This window comes from Mus musculus, chromosome 19, assembly GCF_000001635.26.
Source record: "Mus musculus strain C57BL/6J chromosome 19, GRCm38.p6 C57BL/6J".
NCBI classification, from domain to species: Eukaryota; Metazoa; Chordata; class Mammalia; order Rodentia; family Muridae; genus Mus; species Mus musculus.
This window is the reverse complement of record NC_000085.6, coordinates 44186399-44202258: the sequence shown is the minus strand read 5'-3', so window position 1 is coordinate 44202258 and position 15860 is coordinate 44186399. Positions and strand designations below refer to the sequence as shown.

The following is a 15860-nucleotide window of genomic DNA, read 5'->3' as shown; positions in this document are numbered from 1 at the left end:
CCCAACCCCCAGGCCTCAGTTGGAATTTGAGCAGGAAGCATAGACAGGCATTTTTAACCCAAAATAGTCTAAAGGACCAGTGTGTGTGGCATAGAAATAAGACAGAGAGCAGGTGTAGAATGGTTCATGCAAACCAATTCGCAAGAGACAGTTTGCTGAGCCATACCGGGGCTCTGGAAGGTGGGTACTCGCTGGGTCCATTGTCTAGAGGAGGAAATTGAGAAGTGGAGAGGTCAGAAAGCTTACTTGTGGCTGCACCAGACATTTGTGGTGAAGCTGAGTAGACACAGAACTGTGTATTGAAGTTCTGGAAGCTGCAGTCTAGATCAACGCTCTAGAACTCTTGTTCATGCTATCGGTGGTATTCACAAGTTAGATATAATCTTTTTAAAAATTTTTAAATTTGTTTTTTATTTTATTTTATGTGTGTGAGTGCTTTGCCTGAATACATGCATGTGCACCATATGTGAGCTTGGTGCCTGAGGAGGTCAGGAGAAAGCAGCAAATCCCCTGGAACTGGATAAAGATGGATGTGAGCTGCCTGCTGGGAACGGAAACTCTGCTCTTCCGTGGGAGCAACCAATGCTTTAAACTGCTGAGCCATCTTTCTAGCCCCATGGGACTCAGTCTTATGCATTTACGTGATCTCAACGGTGTCACACAATTATATAGAAGGGAAAGAGAAAAGAGAAGAACCAGGCTGAGCTTCTGCTTCTGAAACTTGCGAGGTGAGGAAGCAGCTTCACCATGGAAGCTCTGTGATGGGAGCGACACTGTGCTTTGTAAGGTTGTCCTGACTATGTCACCGGTTGGTACAACTGCATGGTGAACGGCAATTCTTATTGCATTGACACGCAGACTCCTTTTCTTAGAACTTTAGTAGCCCATGATCTTACCTGGAACGTCTTTCTCAGACTTAACTCCCCTTTCTGCTTAGCAGAATCTAGGTCGTGAAGCTCTCTGCTCCTACCAGTTCCTTTCCCTTTTCTTTTCTTTTTTTCTTTTTTCCATTCCTTCCCTCTTCTTCCCCCGTTTCTGTCTTGTTCTGTCTGCTAGTTTGCTTACTTTGTTTCTGGGAGATGATCTTATCACCTAATCCAAGCTCAGGATGGCCTTTGATGCACTGTCTTTCTAATTCAGCTTCTCCAGCCCCATGATTAGAGGTGTGTAGCTCCTCCACACCCAGCTTTCTCACCAGTCTCTACCCTTAATCTTAGCCACAGGGGTGGGGGTGGGTGTGGGGGGGAGAGACCTGTCAAGACTCATGATTTCTAAGCCACTCCCTATCTTCCCTCCTGTCTTAGTCAGTGCTCTATTGCTGGGAAGAGACACTACAGCCACGAAAAACCTTATAAAGAAAAGCATTTAATTGGGGCTGGCTTACAGTTCGGAGGTTTAGTCGTTTAGTCCACTGTCAGCGTGGGAAGCATGGCGGCATACAGTCAAACATGACTGAAGAGTAGCTGAGAGTTCTGCATCTGAATCTGCATGCAGCAGATAGAGGGAGTCTGGGGGGTGGGGGTGGGGGTGGGGTAGAGAAGGAGAACCACTGGGCCCAACATGAGTTTCCGAAACCCTAAAGCCCACCCCCAGTGACACACTTCCTGCAACATGTCTATCTGTCCTGATCCTTTCAAATAGCCCCACCCTCTATGTCCATTTTCATTCAAACCGCCATACCAACTGTTTTCCACTCTGCTCGTTCTATAAGATTATTGTTTATACTCTGCAAATTTTACTCATAGGTATATACTCTATAGAAATGAAAATAGATGTACATGTACACACACACACACACACACACACATACCTCAATGAATTTCAAAGCATCAAAAATGGAAGCAACACAAACCTTAATCCACTGAGTAAAGGATAGTAATAAATAATAAGGAATATATTTGGCCATAAAGTGAAACTTAGGTTAAAACATAAGTGAGCCCTGGAAGTCGAATGGTGGGGGAAGGAAGCCAGTCACAGAGAGGCGCATACTGCACAATGGTGTTTGTAGGAAATGCTCAGAAAGTCAGCTTTACAGAGACAGAAATTTGAAATGGAAACTTAAGGGTTCTTTGAAAGTCAGTTGTGTTGGAAGGTGTCGCTGGGGCAAACACATGAAGGAGTGTTTCACTGAAGCAGACACGGGGGAGAGAGAGGATGTTCTGCTAAAGCAAGCATGTGAAAGGACACGTGACTGGGCTGGTGAGATGGCTCAGTGGGTAAGAGCACCCGACTGCTCTTCCGAAGGTCCGAAGTTCAAATCCCAGCAACCACATGGTGGCTCACAACCACCCGTAATGAGATCTGATGCCCTCTTCTGGTGCGTCTGAAGACAGCTACAGTGTACTTACATTAAATAAATAAATAAATAAAATTAAAAAAAAGCTCCTTTAAAAAAAAAAAGAAAAGAAAGGACACGTGATGAAGGATTCTTTGCTAAGACCACACACACACATGTATTGGTACATCGAGTAGTTGAGCTGCATTTGTCGGGATTCTGCAGACAAGGCCAGATTGGATGCACATGCTGAGGCAAGGCCCGCGGAGGACACGGACTCAATTGGACAGCGATGGAGGCTAAGCTTGGCTTGCTGGTACAGCTAACTGTGCAATGCTTGTGGGTCTCATGTCTTTGATGATCTTTGTTCGCTGAGAGAGGCACAACTGAGAACTCCTGGAGTTCCTCCTGGTTTCTCTTGAGGACTTGTGCTGAGGCTGAGGCTGAGGCTGAGGCTGCTGCTGCTGCTGCTGCAAACCCTACTCTACTGAACTGGACTGCTGGTGTATCTGTGAGGTGTTTTCGAGTAGATCGAGCTGCTGCTGCCTGCTAACCTGGGAACCTAACTGCTGATTTCCAGACAACATAGTTGGGAGTTGCTTCAAAGAACCTTTCTTAACATGTTCATTTCCCCTGTATCCTTTCTTTTCTACTACCTCTGGTAGGTGGTGGGCTACACAGGAGGTTAAAGCATTTAAGAACACTTATTAAAAATAAGGCTTGAGGGGGCTGGAGAGATGACTCAGCGGTTAAGAGCACCTACTGCTCTTCCTGAGGGTCCTGAGTTCAATTCCCCGGCAACCACATGGTGGCTCACAGCTCCCTATAATGAGATCTGGTGCCCTCTTGTGGCCTGCAGGTGTACAGGCAGGCAGAACCCTGTACACATAAATAAATAAATAAATAAATAAATAAATAAATAAATAAATAAATAATTTTTTTAAAAGGTTTGAAAAAACTAAAGTTACAGAAATTAGCTAAGAAGTTGCTATAGAAACTTGGAAGGTGGTGGTGCTTCAGGCTACAAGGATGGCTAAGAGACGCATGCTAACAGGTGCTTTAAATTCATTATACTTTATTCAGGAGTGTGTGTGTGTGTGTGTGTGTGTGTGTGTGTGTGTGTGTGTGTGTGTGTTGCACTAACATTGGGGAATGAGAATGAGGATTTGGAAGCCACAGAGCCCAAGTGGAGGTTAGAGGTCAACAGTCAGGATTTGCTTTTCTCTTTCTACCACGTGGGTTCTAGGGATCAAACTTCAGTCATTTAGATTGGCAGCCAATGTCTTTTCCCCCTGAGCCATCTTGCCAGCCTTTAACAAGCATGTCGAAACATTTCTGCTCAAGAGCTCAGAAGATTTAAAAAAGCAAAACCAGAAAGCAGTATAAACAGGTTCCCTTTTGAATCCGTCCATCTGAGTCAGACACCTGCACGAGTTATGTTAGTCCTTCACGGAGTCTCTGTAACGCAGCCATAACAAGGCCAAAGGCACAGGCGTAAGAGAACCAAAGGCACACCATAGTCACATTCCTTCCCCAGATCCCTGCAAAGGCTCCAGCTGGTGTCCTAAACCTACAGCCATCTTGGATCTCAGGAACAGCAGAGATGTGTCTAGATCACCCCATGCCGAGACTACCCCCAAGTAGAAACGGTCACCTCTTGGAAGCTAGGGTGTCCTCTCAGGGGAACAGGGACTTATCCATGACTATCTTTCAGAACTAGAACTGGGAGTTTCTGCTTCTCCATCCCACACTCCTACACCCGGGTAGCTGCCTGCCCTGTGGATTGGAATCCCATGTGCTCAGCAGAAAGCCAAGGCTCTTCTTCATGTGAGGCAACTAAGTCAAGTTCACTGCCACCCCTGGGAGCTCACAGATTTTTATTGCTTCTTTGCTTTCTTTGTTTTTTGAGGCAGGGTGTTCTGGCTGTCTGGAACTCACTTTGTAGACCAGGCTGTCCTTGAACTCAGAGATCTGCATGCCTCTGCCTCCTAATGGGATTACCATGGGTCTACCATGTCTGGCTTTTTTTTTTTTTTTTTTTTTTTTTTTTTTTTGGTGGACAGGGTCTCATGTATCCCAGACTGGATTTGAACTCTCTATGTACCCGAGGCTGGTCTTGAACTCCCAATTCTCCTGTTTCCACTTCTTAAGTGCTGATATTGCAGGCACGTGGCACCACACCCAGCCTGAGCACACACATTTCTAAGACAAAGTGGACAAAACCCCCAAGCAAACTGTACATGCCAGCATGCAATGGCACAGAACACAACCATAGTGTATTAAATGGGGAAGTGGGAGAGGGGCCATCTCAGTACAGCAACTCCGAGAATCAGACAGGACTAGGGAACAGGCTTACGGTGAGGTAACAGAGCAGCATTTAAAAATTTCTTCTTGTGTGCTCTGGGCTGGGAGGTCTAGAGTCTGCGCATGGCTGGCTACACGTTAGCTGTTTGCAAATATCAGATAAATTCCCAGCATTGGGAATTCCACAGAAGGTTCCAGAGCTGGACATGTAGCTATTGCTAACCAGAAAGTTTGAAGTGTATTCATTAGCACTTGTTTCTCTCAGTCCCACCATCCACCCTTGTCTCATGAACCCACTCCAGGATGCAGACACCCTGGACTGTGGTTCTGATCTTTCAGCAAGAGACAGTTTGAAGTTCCCCTTAGGCTAACTGCGGAGGTCTTCTACCCCCCTCTCTGACCTAGTTCGCCTTCTTATCTTTCCTGCCCATGAGGAGAAAGGAAAACCCACAGTGCCCTCAGCTTTGCCTTTGGCGTCCAAAGCACACATGACTGTAACCTGGTGCATTTCCAGACTTCACAGCTACCTTGCCAGGTCTGGGAAATTCCCCTTCAAAGCTCAGGGTTAACTCACTCTGGATTTGCAATACTCTCTGGTCCAGATGTGATCGTGGGGTCCGGGTTTCTCCATGTCCTCTGCTAAAGCAGCAGAGAGTTGGTTTCATTTATCCCCTTTTAAGCTGAGGACAGCAGTTGAGAAGAGCTAAGCCCAGGACCCATGCTCAGTGGGCCCTCGATGCCACCACAGAACTTCAGCCTTCAGGAGCACTCACAGAAGCCCAGAGTCAGCTTGGGACCCTAACTGTGGCCACCCTAGGACAAGGCAGGCAGCTACTGGCTCATCCCCCAGTACTCTGCTTACAAATTGTTGTTTTCCACAGACAAATATTAGCACCTACATATTACAGATACATGACATCAGCCTCCAGACCCTCTGGGCCACCTGGCAAAGCTGTGGCTGATTTGTCACCTACTTGGCCTTGCTTAGATGTCCCAGTTAGGGTTATCATTGCTGTGATGAAACACCATGACTAGAGCGACTTGGGAAGAAACAGTTTATTTGTCTTGTGCTTCCATATCACTGAAGGAAGCCAAGGCAAAAACTCAAACAAGGCATGAACCTGGAGGCAGGGGCTGATTTGGAGTCCGTGGAGGGGTACCGCTTACTGGCTTGGTCCACATGGCTTGCTCAGCCTGCTTTCTTATAGAACCCAGGACTACCAGCAGGGATAGCCCAATCAACAACAGGCTGGGTCCTCCCCCATCAACTCCTAATTAAGAAAATGCCCTCCACGTTTGCCTGTGGCCACAGGTTATGAAGGCATTTTCTCAATTGAGTTATCTTATCTCCCAAATGATTCTAGCTTGTGTCAGGTTGACATAAAACTAGCCAGCACACCTCCGGTGACCTCATTGTTGACTCAGGGTAGAGTAACCTGAGAAACTGGGTCTAAAGAAAGGGCATTGACCTGATGTTGTTCACCGTTCAACTACAGAGACAGGGAGAGCCACTGAGCAAGATTGTTTGCCTGGGGCAGCGTTCTCCTTAATGTCTCAGAAGCAGAGAGGCCAATCAGGGAGGGGAGCAAGCCCAGTCCTTGGGGATACAGGGGTTGTTTGGTGGTCTGTTTCTTTTTAAAGATTTATTTTTGTTGTTTGTGTATTGGGTGTTTTGCCTGCATGTATGTCTGGGCACCCAGTGCACGCCTGGTGCCGCCAGAGAGCAAAAGAGGGCTTTGGGACTGGAGTTATAGATGGTCGTGAGCTAACAAGTGAGTGTTGTGAATTAAACATGGGTGCTCTGGAAGAGCAGCCAGTGCACTCAAGCACTGAACCCAGCACCCTTGATGTTTTTTTTTGATTCCCCGAAGGCCCTAACCAACCCTGTTTTAGGTTACACCACAGCCATTCACTAACCTTCTGTCCCCCTGTCTCCCTCACTCAGGGACAGACATGAGTATCAGGAATGATACACACACACACACACACACACACACACACACACACACGCACGCATGGTAAACTCAGCCACCTCCTGCTTTCTCACAGGGATAGCCTCACTAAAAGTCTTGCACTCTGGCCTGTTTCTCTGAGGAACTAGGGCCATAGAGATGGTGAGGCAGCTTCTGTAATGACCAATCCCTGGGGATTAAGATTCATATTGACAGATCCAGACGAGAGTTTTCCCCATAGGCAAATAAAAAGGAAAAAGGAATGGACAGGGGGGAGGGGAAGGCACCTGGACCTGCTGAGTAGACTGCTTTCCAAATGTGCCTGTCTGATTTTTTTTTCTTTCAGGAGAGTCTTCATCTGTACTGAGCTGGAACTGCGCCCCCATCCTGCCGCCACCTGGTGGTCACAGAGGACAAAGCACTTATGTAGTGCCTTCTGCCGAAGGACTTAATTCACTGGGTCCCTGAATAAATTCCCTGAAGCCTAATTCGGAAAGAGGTTCTCTTTATGATCTCCAGGTAATCTTTATCTAGCAACAAAAACTTACACCATGCGAGTTAGCTGAGATAATATGCCACGACACATTCCATTCACCCTTTCTCTGAAGCAGCAGTGGGACCCGCCATCCCACTCAATGTGGCTCTTGTCACACACAGCATGACACCCCAGCATGACAGAGTCTGGTAAACCCAGAAAGCTCTGAAGAAGTCTTTCAAGGTAGCCATGTCAAGAAACGGAACACACTGGTGGAAAACAGGGGTGGCCATCCTCCCGCTCCACACCAGGAGAGCACCAGACCCAATTCTCATGCCAATGGAGAAAGGAGACCAACCTACTGAGAGGATTAATGGGCTTCTTGACCAAGTGTGATCTGGGTACTGATGGGCCACATGACCTGTCTTTAGTTAAGAGCTCTGTCATTCCACAATTTTCAAGTCCCTCCAGCCCACAGCTATCACCCCATGTAGCTGTTTGGGTACATCCTGATCTCCATGTCACTCGGAGATGATGTCAACACAGTGCTTCCTGAAAGTGTCCACCTTACAATGAGCTGTGTGAGTGGACAGCTCAGGGCTGGATGCTACCAGAAGATGTGAAGTCTGCCCTGTGCTTTAAGAACACAGCTTATAAAACCTTATAAAGTTTGGTAGTTTAGCCCGAGACAACCCTCCAGGGGAGCTATTTTCTTTAACACCCTGCTAGCTTCTCATTTTGCAACATACCACTGGTGAGTTAGAGAGGCAGCGTTAGACCCAGGAGTTTTGCTCAAATTCACTTTTGAGAGTCTGAGCTTCCCCCATCAATACTGTTTGCCCCCCCCCTTTTTTTTAAACAGGAAGAGTCAAGAACCCATGGGGCTTGAGAACTTGAAGAAATATCAAACAAAAATCATCATGAAATTTTTATTTGATTTGTGACTTCTTTTTCTTCTGAGATTTCTCAACCTGCGCGGCATAGCCTGCCCCATAGGGCGGTATAGTGTGATCCACACACGAGGAAAAGGGCTCAGTCATGAGCAGGAAAAGGGACTGGATGGGTTCCAGGAGAGTGACGATGTGGCCTGGAGCTCTGTCACATGAGGAGACTTGTCACGCGAGGAGGAGTGTCCTCAGGTCCACTCAGACCTCTCTCAGCTGATCTCAGGCTTCCTCCAGAATTCAGGATTGCCCAAGGGACTGGGAAGCCATTGAATGCTCCTCCCTTTGCTTTATCAAGGACCACACTGTTGTCACCCTGTTCCTGACTCCACCTCAGGGTCCAAAGTTAGATAGAAGTCTGGAGTCCTTGTGCAATTGCCTAAAAGGCTCTTGGCTCCCTCCTCGCTCAGCTGATCCAATGCAAGATGCTTCCCCCCGGCCCAGCTTCTCGCCCTTCTCTCCAAGGAAAGCTGGCACCGCAGTGGATCTCACTGACTGGAACAGCGGAGAGATGGACACTTGTCCTTCTAGGGAGGGTCAGACCATGGAGAGAGTCAATCCTTTCCAGTGTCCTGGCCTTGGCCAAGAAATTCATGTCACAGGTTCAGGGAGCATGACCTTTCTTCCCTGTCTTAGGATTTAGGAAACATGGCTTAATCAGGGGGTGGAGCTTAAACCAGGTTAAGTTCTTCCTCTGGGAGTACTTGAGGCTGGAGATCTCCTCCAGGCTGCTATGCTTTGCTGAACTTGAAGGCAGACTTGAAGCCAATGTGGCTAAAGTAACTGTAGGCAAAGATCCTTGGTTAGAAGAGTCCCCTGCAGCACCTTGGATGAACAACTACCAACATTTCAGCAGGAGCACTATTCTGGGCCACAGCTCTTGCTTACAGGGAAACCTGGGCAAATGAGCAAAGGCCAGAGCTGGGCACAAGCAGTACTGTGACCAGAGGTCCACGCCAAGTCTCCATTCAGGAAAGCGAGCAAGACGGGATGCTGCTGGTCCCAAGAGCTCTCGGACTCAGTTTATGCTGAAGCTTACAGTTCTAGTGCTAAGTCACGTCCCAGGAAAAGATTGACCAGATCATCTGGTACAGACAGATGTCACCTCACCCTTGCCCTAGGCCCCGAGTTATGCCTTCCCTACCCAGCCCCACATGCTCAAGAGGTCCATCTCTAAGGGTGTGTGTCACCATTAAGCCATGAAGCCAAACGTCAGGGAAAGAAAGCCAGCCTGGAACTCTGCATTCCTTTTCTTGTCACCAGCAGAGACCCTATCTCTTAAGATCTGACAGCCTGATTGCCTTCACCTGTGTCTTTCACTGACCTCTAAGGGAAGGGCACACTGGGAGCCTCCTTCTCCAGTCACCAGGGGACAGCTGAAGGAGGCACACTGAAGGGCCTGGGAGACTACTGATAGAGCTGTCAAGGAACACATCCCTGGGCTTGGTCCTCACCCTAATCCATGGTAGTCCCTTTAAGCCTTTTTTTTTTTTAAGTGGTATCAGCTCACACCCACCACAGAGCTCTGCAACCCTTTCTTCTCCTAGCTTCTCTACTGCTCCCTCCCTCCTCCCCCGTTGTCCCTGCCCTTTGACCAACTCAACAGTTGGAGATTTGAACATCCTACTCCGGGTTCTATCTGGCCCTAGCACACCCCCCTGCTCCCCTCCCCCATCCTTCTAGTCTGTCTGCATAACATCCTCACACCCCTTTCTTTTCTCAATTCCAGTTCCCCTTATAGTTCCATTCCTTTTGTGTCAGAGAGAGAGAGAGAGAGAGAGAGAGAGAGAGAGAGAGAGAGAAAAGAGAGAGAGAGAGCTCATTGAAGGATTGATGACCATCTGCATCCTTCCTGCTCCCTCTCCTATGTGAGCTCAGCTCCCCCACCCAGACAGGAGGCCGAGGTTGAAAGGATCAGCTGCTCTTAGACAATACTGCCTGGGCTCTCTGCTACCAGTGTCAGTCTGGGTCTTTGTCCCTGTGTCTCCTGTGAGAGTGGGCACCTGTGGTGGCAGGTTTCTACCTCCTGTCCCCATGAATAGTATGGAAAGCCCCAAGAATCAGGAGCTACAAACCCTGGGGAACAGAGCCTGGGACAATCCTGCCTACAGCGACCCTCCTTCCCCGAACAGGACGCTGAGGATCTGCACTGTCTCCAGTGTGGCTCTCCCTGAGACTCAACCCAAAAAGCCAGAAGTCAGATGCCAGGAGAAGACACAGAGAACCCTGGTGTCCAGCTGCTGTCTCCATATCTGTCGGAGCATCAGAGGTACGGGGCACAAGGAGAGGTTTTCCTGGAGAGTTAGAGTCAGAGAAGGGACGACCTTAGGTTTGAGAGGGGGACAAAAGTGACCCAAAGAAGAAACCTTGGTGTCTTTGATTAGCTGGTGTTAGGATTGCTTGCCCCAGGACAGACGCCTGGCTCCTGGTCTGCCAGAAAGCTCACTTAGCACAGTCATTACCTTGGAATCCAGGAGTTGTGGGAGAGCGTGGTTCATGGAACACTGAAGTGAGGAGGCTCTAGACCACCCCACCTGAAACAGATGCCTGCCCTGTTCACAGCCTCACTCTGACCCAGTAACCTCACCCTGTCTCTCACAGAGACTTTGTAGGAGGGCAGGCAGGCAGGCAGGGAGGCAGGGGTGTGGGTGTCAGGTCCCGGGGGTTACAGGATGGGTGAGGAAGGACCAGTGGAGATGGGGTAGGGACAGGGAGGGCTGGATAACTAAAATGATGTGCTGTTGGGGACTCAGAGCTTCTTTCTACGCCCGTAGGACTGTGGGGGACAACGCTGACTGAGAACACAGCCGAGAACAGGGAGCTTTATGTCAAGACCACCCTGAGGGAGCTTGTGGTATACATAGTGTTCCTCGTGGACATCTGTCTGTGTGAGTAGCCGCTGCCTGTGACCATCTGCCTGTAAGAGGCACGAGTGTGTAAAATGTCTGTACCTCCCAGGCAGTATTCATCTGTGTTAGGCAAGCGGATCCTGGGAATTTTGTGTAAATACCAATAAGCAACTCCTATGGCTTCTCACACTGAGTTCAATGGAGGAATCCCAGTGGGTGGAAATATTGTTAATAAAAGGAGATTCGTCTGAGATTACTAGGTAACCTGATTTTCACATCCAAGTGCCTACTACTGAGCCAGCAGCCACCGTATTGTGTTGACCGGTGGAAATGTTGAACCCTTTGTAAAGGGTAGAGGGTCCCCTCTTTTATTTAGTGGGTTTTGTGTGATTGGTTACTGTGTAACACATGATCCGTGTTTCTTAGGGCCAGAAAGAAAATGATTCAGGCTTCGGAGAGTTTCTGAGAAGAGGGTTTGGGGTTCAATAGTGTGGGACACTATCTGGGGAGCTTTGATGTCCAGGTTCAGAGATGTAGCAATACCACAGTGTAGGCTGTGAGCAAGCTGGAGCACACAGATGCTACTCGGCCTGTAGGTGAGGGGACCTATGCTGTGCGTATTCAGCTAAGAGTTATAGAGCAACTGGTGTTTCTGACCAGAGTTGAAGCTTGCACACACACACACCCCCACCCCCCACCGCAGCATCCTGTCTTCCCAGGCTTTCTGCTTCTTTTTGTTTTTTGTTTTTCGAGACAGGGTTTCTCTGTATAGCCCTGGCTGTTCTGGAACTCACTTTGTAGACCAGGCTGGCCTCCAACTCAGAAATCCATCTGCCTCTGCCTCCCGAGTGCTGGGATTAAAGGTGTGCACCACCACACCCGGCTGGCTTTCTGCTTCTTAGGATGCGCAAATCACTGGCAAGTGAGGGTGAAGGTCTAATAAGAGAGGTGTGACTGGAAGCTTCATCTGGTCCTGCCATAGCTGTGCATTCCTCTGGTGGCTGGTGAGGTGCACTTGCTGGGCCTAGCCTGTGCTTCTTGGAGTCTTTCCCTCCTAAAGCGAGCAGTGAAACCTGAGGCAGAGGTGATCGGACAAAAGCTCTTGGAGCACATGACTACCAGAGAGACTGGTTTGTCGATTTTCTGTGGTCACCAGCTGTCAGGGCAGAACACTCCTCCAATCCTGACACCCTGTCACAACAGCCAAAGCTCAGAAACAAAGCCTTTCTGTGCAAGTAGCTGCCATTCAGCTACCTAAGCTTTGAAGCAGGGTTAGCAGTTTTCCAACTCTCCAGAGTTGGTCACTGTTGTCCATTCTGGACTCCTGGTATGGGGAGAGTGTGTGGAAGCTTGAACCTTGGCTGCCTGGTATTTGTAATTCTTGTGGGCTCACTGCTCTGATCAGGGCTGGGACTGGCTTGAGTTTGCATCCTGGTCCAGGATCACTGACTATCAGAGACTCCTAGAGGATGATTTAGATAGATGGTGGTGCAGGTCAAGGATATAGATGATTCAGAGTCACTTCATCATGGCACCTCCCATGGGGTTTGGTCTGCTATCCCACCAGCCCAGCCCTGGGGATGGATACCCAGAAGGATTTTGTTGTCTCACAGGAAGTCAATTTCGCTGTGGGAGCCATACTTTCTCCCATGTGTGGAGGCCCCGTCTCGGCTGGACACTGGATAGGAGGCACGTATGCGGCTTTCTGCTCCAAGAGCTAACATCGCTTCCAGACCCTTCTTCTTTTGTGCTATATATGTCTGTGTCACTCTCCATAGTCAAAGCCTCCAAGTGTTGGAATGGATGAATGTGCAGTGGTCATCTTTGCTCTTAGGCAGCCTGCTCTCCAACCTCGGGAATTTCTTTTTTGTCTCTTGAAAGGGGCCACTGCCACATAGTGACCAAGGGTGGCTTTATGTAGAGACTGAAGTCTGGGCTCTGAGTTTGCAGATTTATGTTCAAACACTTCACCCTGTCATTTTCCACCTGGGGGACCTTGTACTTTTTTCATAACTTCTTTGAATGTCAGTTTTCTCATTCTGTACCTACCTGATCCAACAGGGCTATGTGGCCATTATATGGGTCATTTGCTCAGCCTGACATGCTGTGACAACAGTTTCAGAGTACTTGCCACACAGTTGCTTATCTCAGCCCCGATCGGATTTATGCTTTTTACTGGAAGAAGTATACCAAGGGGCATCTGACTGGCACAGTGCCCTGTGACATCATTGCTTCTATTGTAAGCAGGCATGTTACGACTTGGTAGCACTCACAGATCTGACTGAATTCTCTCCCTCCTCTATGCATTTACCAATTTGCCCTGCTCCCTCTGGTCCAAACATACGGCAACCTTGAATCATAAACTCTTATCCTCACAGAGGCCACATGATATGGAACTTATACCTGCACTTCCATGAAAACCTATTATCTTTCTCTAACCTGAAGGGCCTGACTCTCCTGCTTCTCCCTTTGTGCTTCCCCATCCCCATGGCTGTGGTACATTTCTTTTTCCTCGTGAAGTGCTTCATTAGACCCGAGGCCTTGCTCTCCCACTTCTCCTGCCTCTGTGAGTCTGCTGACAAAGTTTATCTGAATGGTGATACAGCTCAACTTCCTTTCTACAGACCTACAACATCTCTATACATTATAACAAAATTACTTCTGGGGATATCTAGCAGGAGGAACATCACACAGTCTCTGAAAATAATTCTCTTTGTATTCTTATTCATTAGTGGAATCACAACCCTTCCTAGCCTAGTTTTAAAAATAAATAAAAACAAAAATCTTTTAGGAAAGAAGTCTTTTAGGGGAGAGAGAGAGAGAGGGGGAGGGAGGGAGGGAGGGAGAGAGAGAGAGAGAGAGAGAGAGAGAGAGAGAGAGAGAGAGAGAGAGAGAAACAGATGAAAAGAATCTTAAAAGTACTCTGGGTATCTCTATGTGCCAGTTACACAGTGTCAGGTTTATTTTACAACCAGTGTATCTTCCTGGTTGGGATTTTCATACAGAAAAATGGCTGTTTACATGAGGCCAGAGGAGTATGGGAAATATCTGAGCCTTTGATTCAACTTCACAGTGAACCTAAAACTGCTGTTAAAAAAACAAACAAACAAACAAACAAACAAACAAACAAACAAACAAACAGGCTGGGCATGGTAGTGCTCACCTTCAATCCCAACCCTAGGGAGGCAGAGGCAGGAGAATCTGTGAGTTTGTCAGCCTGGTCTACACAGGGAATTCCAGAACAGCCAGGACTATAGAGAGATCTCAAAACAAACAAACAAACAAACAAACAAACAACAAAACAAAACAAAAGTCTATCTTTATTCAGTCAGTTTGTTGTTCTTTGTTTGTGGAGACACGCAGCCCATGTTAGCCAGAAACCGCCTATCTCTTCTGAGCCCTCTCTGAGATCTGCCTGAGCCGCTATGCTCAGGTTTTTGTGTTGCTGCTCTACTTACTGATTCAAACAAACAAACAAACAAACAAACAAACAAACTCATACAACAAAAATAACTGTAAAGTTAATTTAAAAGCACTATAAATTTCAAAATAGCTAAAAAGGAAGAGAAGTACACACATAGACACACAGACACACAGACACACACACACACACACACTCGTGACAAGTATTGGATATAATGGCAGACATGAGTAAGGAAACATCACATTGCCCCATCTAGTCATGCAAGAATTATCTGTCAGTGTTAAAAGTAAAGGAGGGGGCTGAAGAGATGGCTCAGTGGCTAAGAACCTGGTTGTTCTTGCAGAGGATCAGGTTCAAGTTCCAGCACCCACGGAGCGGCTCACAGATACCTGTAACCCCAGCCAGGGGAATCCGACTCCTTTACAGGCCTCCAAAGCTACGGGATGCATACTTACATACATGGAGGCAAAGCACTTTCATAAAATAAAAACAGAGAGATGATACACATGAAAATGCCTTGAAAAATTGTATTTGGTTCTACCTAGAGAGACAGTATCATTAGGGGATTCTTCTAGAGACTCCAGCCCTTTAGGTTAGCCATTTCTGCAGAAGGCCTCAGTTTACCATCTCTGTCAGTGAGAGTAGAAACAGCGGGGCCTCACTGACCCATTTCAGAAGCAACTGTGTCACCAACTGCTCTCAAGGTTTCTGCAAAACTAGTTTAGTTTGTACTCCATTTCACAAATAAGGAAAAACTTCAGGGTGACAAAGAGCTTCCCTGGGGACAGGAAGTGAGGAGAAGAAGCAGGAAACCAATTGAGTAACCATTGCCCACTTTCAAGGTTGAGGGTTTGAGTGAGCACAGTGGGTCCTGCATGCAAACATTACCTTATTGTCACGCAGCACATTGTAGCTCAGTGATAAGGAGAAAGTGCTGTTTGTCTTCAGCATCCCACCCTCCTCCCCATCAGCATCCCACCCTCCTCCTCCTCAGCATCCCATCCTCATCCTTATCTCACCATCCTCCCCATCAGCACCCCACCCTCATCCCCATCAGCATCCCACCCTCATCCTCATAAGCATCCCACCCTCATCCCCATCAGCATCCCACCCTCATCCCTGTCAGCATCCCACCCTCCTCTCCATCAGCATCCCACCCTCATCCCCATCAGCATCTCACCCTCATCCCTATCAGCATCCCACCCTCATCCTCATGAGCATCCCACCCTCATCCCCATCAGCATCCCACCCTCATCCCTGTCAGCATCCCGCCCTCCTCCCTGTCATCATTCCACCCTCATCCCCATCAGCATCCCACCCTCCTCCTCATCAGCATCCCACCCTCCTCCTCATGTGACCCTCATCCTCACCAGCATCCCACCCGCATCCCTATCAGCATCCCACCCTCATCCTCATGAGCATCCGACCCTCCTCCCTGTCAGCATCCCACCCTCATCCCTGTCAGCATCCCACCCTCCTCCCCATCAGCATCCCACCCTCATCCCCATCAGCATCCCACCCTCATGCCTATCAGCATCCCACCCTCATCCCCATCAGCATCCCACCCTCATCCCATCAGCATCCCACCCTCATCCTCATCAGCATCCCATCCGCATCCTCATCTCACCCTCCTCCCC

At 48.3% G+C, this 15860-nt stretch overlaps 1 protein-coding gene across 11 annotated transcripts in view; it reads left to right on the top strand.

Moving 5' to 3' along the window:
- Pkd2l1 (polycystic kidney disease 2-like 1) overlaps positions 1-15860 on the top strand; it is a 100692-nt gene that overhangs the window by 46070 nt on the left and 38762 nt on the right. For 8 of the 11 annotated variants that reach the window (XM_030250972.1, XM_030250970.1, XM_030250974.1 and 5 more), the window contains 3 exons: positions 6878-7050; positions 10083-10219; positions 10725-10838. In XM_030250972.1, coding sequence (XP_030106832.1) covers positions 7040-7050; positions 10083-10219; positions 10725-10838 — 262 coding nt within the window. In that variant the 5' untranslated portion in view covers positions 6878-7039. Of the gene's footprint in view, positions 1-507; positions 729-6877; positions 7051-9750; positions 10220-10724; positions 10839-15860 lie in introns of those variants that run through there. The other 3 variants (XM_006527143.3, XR_386483.3, NM_181422.3) reach the window with 3 other exon arrangements.